This window comes from Etheostoma spectabile, chromosome 4 (genome assembly GCF_008692095.1).
Source record: "Etheostoma spectabile isolate EspeVRDwgs_2016 chromosome 4, UIUC_Espe_1.0, whole genome shotgun sequence".
Lineage (NCBI taxonomy): Eukaryota > Metazoa > Chordata > Actinopteri > Perciformes > Percidae > Etheostoma > Etheostoma spectabile.
Window position 1 is genome coordinate 27,635,785 of NC_045736.1, and position 14,934 is coordinate 27,650,718.

At 39.9% G+C, this 14,934-nt stretch overlaps 2 protein-coding genes across 24 annotated transcripts in view; both read right to left on the bottom strand.

Annotated features, from left to right (window-relative positions):
* Positions 1-633: 633 nt before the first annotated feature.
* bhlhe40 (basic helix-loop-helix family, member e40) lies at positions 634-4,013 on the bottom strand. Its single transcript, XM_032512646.1, has 5 exons — positions 3,594-4,013; positions 3,408-3,471; positions 3,200-3,307; positions 2,693-2,816; positions 634-2,536 (listed from the first exon to the last, which is right to left on the bottom strand). Exons 1-5 carry the CDS (start codon positions 3,668-3,670, stop codon positions 1,701-1,703), a joined length of 1,209 nt encoding a protein of 402 aa, XP_032368537.1. The 5' UTR covers positions 3,671-4,013; the 3' UTR covers positions 634-1,700.
* Positions 4,014-7,112: 3,099 nt separating this feature from the next.
* The window catches only part of itpr1b (inositol 1,4,5-trisphosphate receptor, type 1b), an 88,221-nt gene continuing 80,399 nt past the window's right edge, over positions 7,113-14,934 (bottom strand). For all 23 annotated transcript variants that reach the window (XM_032512606.1, XM_032512603.1, XM_032512608.1 and 20 more), the window contains 2 exons: positions 11,071-11,232; positions 7,113-8,391 (listed from right to left, as the gene is read on the bottom strand). In XM_032512606.1, the coding sequence (XP_032368497.1) occupies positions 8,305-8,391; positions 11,071-11,232 (249 nt within the window). In that variant the 3' untranslated portion in view covers positions 7,113-8,304. The remainder of the gene's footprint in view (positions 8,392-11,070; positions 11,233-14,934) is intronic.

Genomic DNA, 14,934 nt, shown 5'->3' on the forward strand with positions numbered 1-14,934 from the left:
CCATATGGACTGTAAAAGGGAGAAATGACTAAACCACAAAAGTAAAATTTTGAAAAAAAATGTTTGTAAAATTTGCAGTTGATGATTATATTTTTACCTCCTGAAAACCATTTTTACAGAAAATTTAAAAAAAACAACGTAGTTTTGAAACTAATAGAGCAGATTGCATTATAAGTGTTTTTTAAATTCATGCCCGTATTAAGCGATCACCAGGGTTACCCCATTTGTGATAAGCTCTACATTGCACTGTTAAAGTCAGTAAAATAGATAAATAAATGTAAAATAAAATTCATTGACATCCTGCAAAGAAATGTGCTTTTGTTTGAAATGAAAGTTTAAAATGTTTACGGCCTCTAATCTAAAACATGCTAATGATTTACCGAGGCTGTGCTGCTTTAGGGGTTATGTAAGTGTTATGTAAGTGTTCGTTATTATAAGGAGCTGTCAGGTTGTCAGGCTGCGACACATTTAAGCCATCCGGCACTGAAACGCAAATTTCACAGGGAGAAAAAAAAAGAAGCTTTATTAATATTTTAATATATAACAATAATACTTTATATACAAAATATGTACAACAAACAACTTTTGTTACATTTCAAAATAAAAACCCGAAGTACCTCTTTTTTTTTTTTTATACAAAACTATTATTTTTGTTTGAACTTTACATTCACTCTCTTTGCAACAGACACACAATTTAAAGCAAAATACATTTAGACACCCGCCATCGTTGTGTCTGTGTCACATGAGTAAAGGCAACAGCACGAGCTAAGGTCAGGCCTTGACTTGACTGGGAATTTGTGGGAAAGATGCAAATCTGGTTGAGCACAACGCTAGATACTGTACACGTCCTCTAGGCATACAGCAGATGACTACCTCCACCTTCCTCTGGTAGTGATGCAGGTACACTCAATGGGTCACATATCAGGAACTCTGTATATATGCAAATATGGTTATGAGTCACACATGAAATCATAAAAGCCGGTATGGCTACATCACTTTTAAACTGACATGAGTGGCACACCTTGTACAGTGACAACACCCTGAATTATTTGAACACAGTGAACATTGCGTTCATTTAGCTGCATGTTAATTGAAGGAGCTATGGAACAAAGTCTTTCGTAATGTTTTTGGTTTTTTTTGGTAACATTCCAGTCTAATCAATGGTTTGTTGTAGTTGTCAGGGACACAAACACTAAAGGTAGGGTAGATCCTCCATTCACAGATCTACCACAGGTAATATTAATTCAAGCAGCATCTACAAGGGACTTTTGCTCAATTTTTACATTCATTACAGAGTGGTGTGTGTGCAAAAAGTAGGTCCAAATAATTTGGGATGGGCTTATCTGTGCCTTACATTCTGTGTTTGCCTCTGACATTCAACACTGAGTAGACAAACCTTACTATAAAAATAACCTCTTGCAATCTTTTGCGTACTCATCGCCTCTAAACTGATCTTCACAGTGTTTCAGAGCCATGCGACAGGCGATCTATGAGCCTCCAGGTGGGCACTCCGGGTCGCCCCTGTTTCAGAGGAGCCGATGATAGACAGTGACCATTATGGGGTCTTTGTTGGGGTCAATGTTCTGATGGGCCAAACGACGGCAGTGGTGTAAACCGATGCCGGTGCATTTGTGTTTGTTTACCCTCTTTTCAACCCCATCCACATTCAGAGGGCGAGATTCCAACAGAAACACATCTGTTCAGTCTTTAGTTTCAGAGTTCAATGAGGGGACCTGCTTTCCAGCTTTGTGAAGAGCAGGGCAGTCCATGGGGTTCTGGTAGGATACTGGAGACCCTGTCCTTGGGGACATCACCAGAGATGGGGGAGGTGTCTCCGTTGAGCCGCTCATGCCCGGGTACATAATCGGCATGCTCCCGGGGTACCAGCATTTCTCCAGCATGGGCAGATAGGCTGCTGCTGCAGGGGGGATGAGGTAGAAGGGGAGACAGAACGGGGGCTGGTTGGGGGAGAAACTCATATAGCTGCCAGGGCCTGCTGCCACGTAACCAGAGAGAATCTCGTCTTCTGAGGATTCAGACCTTAATTTCTTGGCATGAGGCCCATCATCCTCCTGCTTGATGACACCGGGCGTCCTCTCGGGCGCGACATGCTTGTGCTCCCCCTCCTTCGCGGGGCTCTCCGACCACTGGGCTTTGGGGTCACGCTTGTCAGGTTCTCCCCCGTAGCCGCTGTCAGTGTCTGTGTCGCTGCCGCTCTGCTCCCCCATCGCAAGCGGGTAAGTCCTTTGAATGACAGGAACGCAGTTCTTAGCGGAGCCCTCGTGAGCCCTTTGAGGCTCTCCAGCGGCTTTCTTCAGTTTCTCCGAAGATTGAGCGTTGGACTCGTCTGGGTGCCGGCTGCTTTGATGATACAGAACTTCAGCCGCTACCTTTTGGATGTGGCTGATGACATGGGTAGGAGTCAAGTCCTTGCTGCTTTCTTGGCTGGCCAGATAGTGGAGGACCTCTTGTGCACACAAGTGAAAGCCGGAGCGGAACATCTCACTGCTCTCTGCGCTGTCACCTCCATGTTCACCTGGTCGATTGGAATCACAAGGTTAAAAATAGTCTTTACTTCACAACTTTCCTTGAAGTAGTTCTGACAGACGCAACAGATTGCAGAGCTGTTGGTTGCTTATTGAATAACCACCCGTGTGGAATTTAAGTATGCACATCACGGCACCAAACTTACTTATTTGCAGGTTGTTCTGTAGCGAGATGATTTTCTGCTGTTGCTGCTCCAGGACACCACTCAGGGCTTTCACATGCTTGAGAGTGAGTTCCAGCACCACGGCTTTCTCCAAATGACCCAGCGTCTAAAACAGGAAGACCTTCGATAAGCATGTTGATCTTTCTTATGTAACACATTCTGCAGCTGAACAGAGGACAAGCATCAAACACCCGGGAAGTCATGTAATCCACGTACACGTACACACACACACAAAATTCTCAACAACAAATTAAAATCTAACACATTGTCAGCGTTGAGAGAATAGATTTTTAAAATTCTATTTAAAAAAAATATATATCTATATTTCTTCATCTCTCCTCCTTAAAATGCTAAACTTGTTGTTGTTTGACACTCCCCAAACTGAATCCTGGAGAAAACAACTGCTAGCAACTGCTCAGCAGAAGCATGTGGCGTGTCAGATTCCCTGGCCGTTAGCAGACATGCCATATGTAGAAGATAATACTCAACTGTAAGCTTAAGATGTTCTGGCAACAAATCCTTCAGCTGGGCAATGCATTCGTTGATTCTGTCACGTCTTTTCTTTTCGATCAGTCGGTGTGGCAACTTGTATGTCTCCTGAAGGGTTGAAATGTTGTCAGTGAAATCCAGGCTGCTCAGTTTTTACCCGATAATGGCAGGAATATTATTATTATTTTTTTTTTTATCTTGAATATACCTTGCTCTCATCTACACGCTTCATGCCTCTCCTGGGTTTGTACATATACATGGGAAAATCCATTCTTTGGAGAAAAGATTAAAAAAAAAATAGTTAGGTTTTAGTTGGGTGAGGGTTCTGTGTAAAAGTGCTTTATGTATCCTAGTGTGATAGACCAGAACAGAATAAAATAGAAAATCCTCTTACCCTTGCATGTCAGCTATATCCAGTGGTGGTTGTCTAGGCACACAGGGAGGTGGTTGTGCGCTGGTGATTCTCTCCATATTGCTTAACTGTGAATCCCGAAGAAATAACTTCAAAAAGCCTTCAAATGTCCCAAAATGTATCTCTGCAGTCGCTGTTCAAAAGGAGAAAACAAAAAAATGAGAAAAATCCAACAAATGAATAAGGGGGGGAAAAAAAAGTGTCTCCAGTTATCCAGTGTGCGTGCGTGTGTTCCCGCTGCGAGCTGGAGTCGGGCACTGCGCAGTGTTGTCACTGAGGTCCAGTAGTAGCCTGTCTAGGAAAGCTCCACGCCCGCTCGGCGGCGCGGGGAGGGTTTAGACCGGGCTACGTGTTAAATAAACCCTGTGACTGCAGGCACGTCTCTCGGCTTGAGACAGACTCGACACCGTCACATGAGCCTCACGTGTTGGACGAAGCTTTCAACTCCTCACCCCCCCCCCCAACCCCCCTCTACACGCACGCACGCACGCACGCACGCTCCTCCTCCCGCCCCCCAGTCCTGCTGCTGTAGTAGGCTGCTCCTCCACCGGGGCCGAGTACTCTGCTCCGGCTCTCGGGCCAAAGAGCTGCCCGTGTTTATGAAGACAGAAAGAAGAGCAACAAGAATCGGTGAAATATTATTACTGCAAATATATGGCAGCCTTTAGGCTATATTATGCCTACCGTTATGAAAATAATAACCTCTGGAGTGACGTTCGGCAATTACAAAACGACTTGTTTTATCATAATTAAGCATTAGCTGAAGCCCATACCTGTAGGTTATTAACAGAAATCCACTCACTCCGCAGGAGAATCCAAGATGTGTGATAAGGCCACAATAAATATTATAAACTTTGTATGAATATGGGGATGTTAGACCACACGATGAGTTGTCTTAATAACAACAACTAGCCCATACAACAACAACAACAACAACAATAATAATAATAGTAACAATAATAATAATGATAATAATAATAGGCTAATCTTAGACTATTTGCAATGGTTTAGTCAGTTATAAATACTGGACCTAAAATGGATTTGATACCATTTTAATGGTATCAAATTTATATAATTTTATTTAATTATATATATGTATGTATGTATATAAAATAAAACTACAACACATATTGTGTAAATTGTGTATTTTATATATATTGTGTACATATATATATATATGTATGTACACAATACACAAATAGGCCTACTTCTAATACATTTTAGTGTTTCATTGCGGCCAACAGGGCAATCATTTCTACTTTTGCCTTTTTGTAGCCTGGCATGTGTCACGCGCGCAGCAGCCTAAGCTACTGCCCACTTAACCCGTTTGCTGTGTGGCACGTGCACCTGCGACGAGATGACTCTGCCACTGCGTTTGGTTTTCCTTTTTTTCTATATCTGCTGCTGTACTATAGCAGTAACCCTGCATGAGCCAGTGGGCTGTCACGTTGATCGCCACATGGACCCGGAGAGAGCCGAGGAGCAGATCCCTGCCTATGACGTCACGCACGCACACGACCGAGAGTTGCCGAGTGCTCGGTCGGTTCCACACGACGACGTCCCGGAACAGCCAGATACTACACAGATCCAAAACAACGGAGCGTCAGGGCGGAAACAAGGGAGCGGGGAAATGGGCCTGTTGTAACCTTTTTTTTTTTTACTAAATCCTGACAAGACCTTGAAGAACACTAAACAGGGGTCTCTGACACATCTTTTTGGATTTTGTTGGTCTGTGGAAAGAAAAACAACAACATTAGGGTCCAACATTCTGGACCCTGTATGGATTCTCTATGGGCTCCTCCCTGCATCCACAGCTATTCCTTTTAGTATCTTAGTGGGAACTGCTCACATGAGGGCCCTGTAATCTCGGACCCCCCCCAGTATGGCGCCCTGTTTTGTTCTACCCACGTTTTTATTATTTAGCCTATAGTGGAATGATACACATAAATGGAACATTTTGACCTAATTTTGCTGTTGCTGCTCTTTTCTAAGTTATGGCAATGTGATCAGACCAGAACATCTAGAAAGATGTTGTCCCCAATATTCAGTGGCGGGAAGATGTATTCAAGTCATTTAATTAAGTAAAAGTAATAACACCACACTAAAAAATGAATACTCCATTACAATAAAAGTAAAAGTCCTGCATTCTAGGTCTGTAGTTAAAAACTAAAAGTCCAAAATGGCCCTTAGTTGTCAGTGATATATTAATAAATATATTTTTTTAATAAGGTATTATTATGTCAATTGTATTGTGTTGTTGAGTTGGTGAGGTGGAACTAATGTTAACTAATTAATACACTGTTGGGTAGTTAAATCTATAACATTGCATCTTTTTATAAATTAGCATATTTTGTGTGTAATAAATCTTAATCTGAAAAGTAACTAAATTTACTCGAGTAACAATAGTAATAAATTAGTAACAAAACAACAAAAGGTCCTCTGAAATGTAATAGCATAAAATGGGAATACTCAAGTAAAGTACAATACCTCATTGTACTTAAGTAAAGTACTAGATTAAATTTGCTGTTAGTTTCCACAATTGTGTAAATTCACCCACAGTGAAACAGTATAGTGTCATGTGAAACAGCGCTCATTTTCTAAATACTACGTAAAAGATTGAAATGGAGGCACTGTTAGCTCAATGGAATCAATGTTAGCCTAATGCTAACTAAGCCCAACTCATGAGGCCTTAGGTGGAGCTCATTGTTGCACCGATGCACCCAAATTTTCAAGCTGCCATAAGGATATTATATTGTGAAGCAAATTGCGCATAATGGTAGGTACCCCATATTTTTCTTTTACACATTGCAATGTTTCAATGAAAGCCTGTGGAGGATATAAGTTTGAAGAAAGTCATGTAGTTGTTAACTGTTTTTTGGTGATACACTGATTAGCGGCATACGCATACTATTACTTCAGTTTTAGTTTGACTCAACACAAAACAGTATCTTGACTCCGGAGTATGAAGCTAAAGAGGACAGGGTCATTTACAAGGCCTCATGCTTTGCCGGAGACATGGTAAAAGACTGAAAGGTAAATAAGCATCAGCTCACCTGAAGATGAGTAGAGCTTGAGAAATACTTGGCATGCGGAGAATCTTTCAAGAAAGCCCCCTGGTTAATGAGGACAGAAGTCATTTTAGATCCACCACACATTCCACTCGCACTGCCAACATTTGCTGGTTTCAGAGATGCACGTTTCCAGTTGACAGAGGACTCTGGAAGCTGAAAGATTAATTCAGAGCATGATCTAGTTTAAGTTCTGAAGTGAAGAACACTGGCTGACATTCCTGTATTTTACTTGTGGAATATATTGCATATTGTCAATATGTGGCATTTATAGTTACATTGAAATTTGAGTGATAATGTATGTGGGTGTATAAAAACACTCCAGGCAACCAGATTACAAAAAAACTAAAAAGCACATTACTGGTTAACTTTATATAGATATTTTCTAATAATAATAATCTTAAAATATTGTAATAATAAACACAACATCAAGTAAAGGATAATTACATCAATTTTATTAAATAATTCTACTTTAATATACAAATTGACAGTGCTTAGATTTTTAGTTAATCTTATTATTCAGGAGGAATGGTTTCATTCTCCAGCTCATTTTTCTATACAAAAGCAATGATAAGCAACAAATCTTATGTACACAAAGTAGTCCAAAAGAGAGAGAAACCTTAGTGACCCTGCACGAGCAGCAAACGTGTGTCAGAGTTTAAGACAAAAACAGGCACAAATGGAACATGTTTGCTGCCAAACAAGAAATTATGCTAAAGACGTTTATTACAGTAGAAGACTCCTGAGCAAATTGTAATAGCATGAGTGACACTAAACACGTTAGGCAGTACATTTGACCGACAAGTCAAACATTCTAAATGTCCTTTAGAACCCAATTAAATGAGAAAGCAAATGTTTCATAAAATAAGTTAGCACTGAGATGTGACAAAATTGGATTTACACAGGTGAAAGAAGACTATCTGTATATATTGCTCTCACACAATATTCTATCTCTATTGAGTGCAGTTGACACTCAAGAAGTATGCACATTTTCAAGAAAAAAAAATTTAAATAGAGTAAACCAGCTTATTAAATATTATCTCTATATTTATGTAAGTAAAGACAACCAACTACTTCCTATTTTATCCAGAGACAATAAGTAGAAACAAGAAATTGGCCCACGCTTTTAAATAAGACATGATTGATGGAACTTAAATCCACGCACCAATGAGGTTGCATATTTAAGTTAATATATTGCACAACATACAAAAATAAGACATTTAATACTGCTTGTTATGCAAGAAATATAAATAGAAAACATTAAAATAAAAATTAATAAACAAACAGATGGGACTAATTCCTCCTGTCCAGTCAGCTATATTGTGTTTCAAGTTCAACCAGTAAAGGCTATGTGTCGAGAAATCCAATTCATTTCTACCCAGAAAACATTTGGCACCGATTCCAACTGGACTGAACAGAACGAGGTGGGTGAGTGTTACTGTTTGGAGTAACACATGCGTGGGGTAGAGCTACACATCGCCTTATGACTACCTACTGTATGTTACAGTATTTCCATACACTCGCACTCAGTGCAGTATACATTATGTGCATTCGCTGAGTGGGGAATGCACACTCTGTCCAGACACAGCCGATGCTCGGCTGCTTCGTGGCCGTGTCATTTGACCTTATGCGGGCTGCTGGGGGTTGACGTTCATGTGCTGAGGGTGTCCCAACAGGCCAATCCGCTGCTTCTGCTTCCTCTGTTCGGTCATCTGAAGAGCACAGAAAAGACAGATTTGAGAAAAAAGAAAAAAAAATCATTCCACCTGCACCTCTGTTGGAACGCACGTCCTCTTCCAGTGAATATGTTGGAAGCCTCCCTGTTCTATCGTCTTTATTGATTCATTCTTTCACATCCCTTTACAGAAACTAACAAACTGTGCACACTGCTGAACTGAAACGGGTTCTTTTGAAATTCTTCCAGCCTCGTCATCCACATTGCTGTATCCTCTGACGAAAGCAGCAGAATACAAACTACTAATACTGAAACTCAGTCAAAAGAAATTTCAGAGATCAAGCAAAGCACATGAGTCAGAACACAGGTGCTAACCTTTATACCAGCAGGGAAGAGAGTGGCCTTTCTGCCAAGAACTGACTTTATTTAACATAAAGAAGTGATTTGCACCTCTACACTGAAACATAACAATATTCAAAGTGAGAAGTCAAAGTGGTCTTGTAATGAGTGTTATAGGAGACATAATTCTGCATAGAGGCCCATAAAATAAATATTATTAAAACACATCAAGAGGACAGTCTAAACTCAGTTAGCATTACACTGTTGACTTCTTTTTTTTTTTACACTATAATTGTCCCATTAAGCCAATTTTACAGAGAGCGTCTGCAGCACATGTTTCCTGTTTGTGGTCTACGCTAAATGAATGCCAGTTTCTTCCTGAGTAGAATCAGAATTTATATTAAGTTGCTGACACTTTTACATGCTTGTGCAATCATTGTTTCTTAATAACAATAGTCTTTACGCATGTGTAATTTGGACTGAAATGTGACCGATGCCATATTGCCCTTAGCAGCTTGCAGCAACACAATAATCATTTCCCCCTGTCTGGGTCAAAATGTCTCGGTGACATTCACTTCCTCACAGATGGTTCTCATTTCAAGTGTAAAGCCATTTTTACTATTCTGTTTACTAGAAACGGTGGATTGCATCAATTGTGCAATTTGAGCCTCATTTGCCTTTTTTACACAATATCCGCAGAATGCATTCATACAAAACATAGAAGCACTAAAGTCTAAAAGTCTTTTAAAGTTATTCTCACATTATCACTGTAATGTCCCACTAACCAGTCTAATGAAAAGCAATTATTCTGAAGGAAATCCCTTTTAAAATTCTGTGCTCTTCTAAATATTGAGACCGGCTTATTTCAGTACGTTAATCAATTAATTAGATTAGATTAGATGATACTTTATTCATCCCACAACGGGGAAATTCCTTTTGTTACAGCAGCAATTCTCTACAATGAAAGCAAACAACAAACAAGTAAACACACAAGAAAAACAGGTAAACAATAGACAATGTGCAGAAAGGTAGACTGAAGCAAAGTAATGAGGTAAGTGAAGTGGCGTCACATGAGGTATTGTAAAGTAAAGTGCAGTTGCCATAGTACAAGAAACAACATTGCAGTGTTGTAAGTGACGCTAAAATTAAGTTGATATATCTAGTTAAGTGATAATGCTAAAGCAGGTAAACCATAATATAAGTTATATTCACCTGTGACCATAAATAATATTGAAAAAGTAAGTACTTGTAATGGAAAATATAAATGCAGATAATTTTATACAGAGTGTGTGGATTAAATGAAAACGGAAGAGAAACTACAACATTATCAGGTAGTGCAGGTGTTGTAGAGTCTGACAGAGGCCGGATGAATGACCTGCGGTACCTCTCCTCTTACACCGGTGGTGTATCAGTCGCTGCTGAAGGAGCTGCTCAGGGACCCCACAGTGTCATGTAGGGGGTGAGAGGTGTTGTCCATGATGGATGTCAGCTTAGCTAACATCAACAATAAAAAGACAACCAATACAACCTAACCAAGTAAAATCAGATTGAGAGCTTCATGAGCTGTGAAGTGAACTATGACTCATCACCTTCATCTAAAGGGCAAAGAGCGACAAACAAACCTCGAGCAACATCTGCTGTCCGCATCTTAAAGTGGAACTCTCGCCAAAATGCAACCTTGGGTCTTTTTGTGAATGTACCTGAGTCAAACTTTTGTTTAAAAGCATAATTAGGACGGAAGCGCCAGTTTTGAGATTTTCCGTATTGTCGTTTTCAAATGGCCTTTTGAATGGGAATGCAAGGGGCACTTCTATGATCACATCAAATCACTATTTTTAAAACACTAAGAAGGTTCGACACAACATGAAACTTTGCTGTAAGTATCACCAGGGGCTCTACACATGAACTCGAGCATATAGACCATTGTTTGTGTTCACGAGATGGCAGCGACCGGAAAAAAACAACTGCTAAAGTGAGTCGTTCAAAACCTTTTTTTAGTAAACGCTGTGTACACAAACAATGTTCTCAATGTTGGAGTTCATGTGTAGAGCCCCTGGTGATACTTAGCGCAAAATTTCAGTGTTTTAAAAATAGTGATTTTGATGTGATCATAGAAGTGTCCCAAGCACTCCCATTCAAAAGGCCATTTGACCCAAAACAAAAATACAGTAAATCTTAAAAGTGGCGCTTATGTCCTATTTATGCTTTTAAAAGAAAGTTTGACTCGGGCACATTCACAAAAAGACCCAAGGTTGCATTTTGGCGAGAGTTACACTTTAAGAGAAACTTGTCTCTCAATCGTCAATGTTTCCCTGTAATGAAGTCAGAGACGTCAAAGTCTTTGTGTCTGTCCGTGTTTCACTTTGGTTTAACTAACCTGTTCTTTGAGCTCCGTTAGCTGGCCTGACAGGTTGGACACCAGTTTCATGGTGGACTCCAGTTTCTCCTGCAGGTTTCTGATCTCATTCTGCTCCCCGTCTGCATCGCTGCTGACCAAGGACATGGCCCGCATCCGTGGGAACCAGTCCAAGTTGTGCTCCTGGCAAACACAAATCTGAATGGTCATGGCAAGTACATCAACACAATGAAACTGATGTATCAAATTCTTTACTTTCTGATATCGGCTGTACATTTTCTAAGAAGTGATTTTTTTTTGTTCTTTCTAAATTTAATTTCTGCAATTGAACTGGTGTAATTTAACTAGTAATTTAATTTAAGAAACACAACAACAAATGGTTCAAGTGTGAACAAATTCCAAGCCCTATTTGATAAGAGTTTTTCACTGTTTTGTGTCTTTGGCTGTGGGCAGTGAATTCAAGCACTCTAAAAGCGGAATTAATACATGTAAGGAACCTTCCATATATGGAATATGAAGGCATTCTTGAAATCCCTGGGACCAGTCAGTTCAGTTATTGGTGATATGTTTCCATCACGTCTAGTCCTACCATACACACAACAAAACTTACAAAAGGCTGTAAATCAAGATGGAGTAAGACACTTCCTCATTTGGGTTATGCATTGCCTCACATGCAGCGCTGGCATAGCTACAGATAAGAACTGCCATAAGCTGTTTCACCAAGTGCTGAAATCAAGTATACGAGCCACAGTAGCTGGGCCAACAGAGCTGGTGTTTTATTTAGAGTTTCTGCAGTTAAGTGTGTAATGCTGAGGTTTTTCAAATTGTGGGGCAGAGAGTTACATATGTTTAACTTAAAAGTACACTATTGAAATATTGGCTGTAGCAGTGATTTCTAAAAAGAAGTTACTGAACAATATGTCCTTGCAAGAATGACACCTTTGATAAGTACTACTGGCACCCTGGTGTCAGCAGAAACCAAAAAACAAACAAAAAAAATAACATCCAGGTGAAATGTGTGAATTCAATCAGTTACTCTCATAACTCTATAGTAACGGGAGCTATTAACTGCCAAAGAAGGCTGACTGAAAGTCAGAGGTGTTAAAGTTTGGCATACTATACTGTGGGCACAAATGGTTTCAATATGGCAAATGGTGTAAACGGATTGTAATAGTTAGGATTAAAAGGCAGCTTTACATAGTGGAAAGTGTGGGATTGTTAAAAAAAAAAATTATTTATATTATTGGAATTTCAATATGATGAAATACTGAAGCAAAAACAAGTTATAATCATTCAATTTATAAAATCATACCGTTTTTGATAGGAAGGAACTTGTTTTGGTGGAACGTTCAAAGGTTGTTTGAGTCGTGCAAAAGAAAACTCAGATTGGACAGATAGTCTAGCTAGCGGTCTACATTTACCCTTCAGAGATATGAGGAGCAGTTAATCATAGTCCTTTAAAATTCTAACACAAAGAAAGCGGAAAGTAGCGGACAGCCGGCTGAAAAGAGGGACATCCAGGTGGAATTTCCGGAAGCATTGGAGCAATTCCGGAAGTGTTGCTGCTGCCTCACATTAAAAGAATTGAATTAATGAAATACAGGTTGGGTTGTATTTGTGACACATACACTAGAAAAACAATGTATTTCATTAAAGATATTAGCACAATCCTTTATCAAAAAGCTGCTCAACGAGTGTTTGCTGCCCCCAGAATTTTCTAGGACCTGTAGTATTAAACACATAGACAGTGAAAAAAATAGACACAGTGATGCAATATACTTTGACATAGACAAGTGAAGTGAAGAGTGCTGAGCGTTACTTCGCAGCCTCAAACTGAGCTTGACAACGTAGTTGTGACGTGAGCAACTTGTCTGAAAGTTGGAAGTCTTCTGGTAGCTGTGCAAAAAAAAATCTCAATTATTCCCAATCTTGCAGAGACGGAGAGCGTAGGTATATGTTAGGAGATAACATAGGCACAGGCTAATTATTGCTAACTAAAATACTAGTCAACATTAGTAATTAAACCTAAACAGATAATGTAAGTCAAAACTGCCTGCAAGCTTCTCCTGACTATACAGGGATTTCTCTACTATGCGACAGAAAGTTGCGTGGTTATGACACAATCGTTAGCCTATTTTTACAAAAACGCCTGCTGTGGGGCCATAACGTGAGGTATAAGGTAATGGAGCCTTTTATGCATTGTTTCTTTATAAATAAACAATGGACAAATAGTGTCTTTACCCATAATCCATCAAGTGTATCTCACTACGGATCTGATAGTAGCCCAAAATACACACTTTCTTTTTAAATATTAGAAAATAAAATTGGTACGGATTAATCAAAATAAAATATAGAACATATTATGATATGGAAAAGTCTACTTTATTGTAACTTTAACACACTTTACCTACTGAAAATTGCAGAGACCCAAGAAAGAAAGAAACCCAGCAGCTACCTCAGGGGTTGCTGAGTTCAAATAGGGCTGAGGGTCACTCGGCTGCATTCTTTCACACTTCTGTCTCCTCCGGCACTTCACTAACACATGCCATTGTTATTGAGTGCTGTCTGAACCTGCTTCCAAATAAGCCAAAGTCATGGGAGCGCATTTATGTTTCATTTTTCAAAACATAAACACACTCACCATGCCACATGCAGCATGAATAAAAAGCGAGGATGCTGCATAGGCCGCTGAGGTCAAAACAGCACAGTGTAGAAGAACTGGTTTGGAAAAGTCCCGTAGGTTTCAGTGGTTAATATGGAGGCGTAGGGGCAAGTGAAGTGGCCGTCAGAACCACAAACCAGTCCTGGGTCAAACAGCAGCCTTAGGGGAATCACGTAACACTAAGATAATGATCAGCACACACTCATTCTGAGAGGAGTTCCACGTCCTGAATGCAAAGAGACAGAGGCTGTGTTTACCTGGTTTGTCTATTGGAAAATAACTAATTACAGATCTAATACTTTAAAAAAAAGAATCTGTATTTTCTTTCTGTATTTCATACACAAACAGTTCTGCTCATATGCTTATTTCCCCATTTTGGATCCTGGCTGCTGGCCAAAGGCCCACGTGTGTTTGTTTGACGACAATTGTCACCAGCAGCCCAGCCCTCTTTCCATCCCCAGTGTTTACAAATGAAAGCAATTCCAGTAAACTGAGAAGTTCAGCCACGACTCTACATCACGCTAGTTCAATGGAAATGACGGAAGTACATTTTTCATTATCAAAACCGCATAGCCATGAGAAAGAAACAGGATGCCGTGTGGTTAAAACAGCAACAGAAAACGTCACAGTCAGGCCACAAGCCACCTGACAGCCCACTCAGTCAACACACATGCAAATAAATGCCCAAAAAAGTTGAACTGACAGATATGGTTTCAGCATATTTTGCTGTACTTAAATGTTGATGTTTTGAATGTCTGCGACTATGGATGTTTGAAATCAGCTCGTGGAGCTGGGAAATCCTGCAGTGTTGAACGCATTAAGAATGAGAGCAAAGCATCTTTTTACACCTTAGATGTGACAATTCACTCAGAGCCCTCCGTCATTGACGTCAGTCCCAGTCATTGTCAGAGTGATCTGACTTCTACACCCCCTTCAGTCCTCTTCCTTCTTCCAAGTTACTGCAGCATCAAATACATCGAAATACGGTGGGCAAGATGCAAAACAGATTAAAGGAATTGGGCCTATTAATCATGTTGCATAAATAGTGTGAGATAAAGCTGTAACAGGCTGCATAACATACAACAGCAAGATCTGCGGTATCTATTTATCTCTCTCTCTCTATATATATATATATAAATTACCATAGTTATGCAGACGACACACAAACTTACATAACATTATCGCCAGGGGACTATAGTCCAATACAAAAACTGACTAAGTGC

Excerpts from the sequence above, each read along its gene's own strand:
- bhlhe40 (XM_032512646.1), bottom strand. The coding sequence starts at position 3,670 with ATGGAGAGAATCACCAGCGCACAACCACCTCCCTGTGTGCCTAGACAA. Across the intron at positions 3,472-3,593 it reads GATATAGCTGACATGCAAGG|AATGGATTTTCCCATGTATA; the intron begins GTAAGAGGATTT and ends TTTTCTCCAAAG. Across the intron at positions 2,537-2,692 it reads ACAGAACAACCTGCAAATAA|GTGAACATGGAGGTGACAGC; the intron begins GTAAGTTTGGTG and ends CCAATCGACCAG.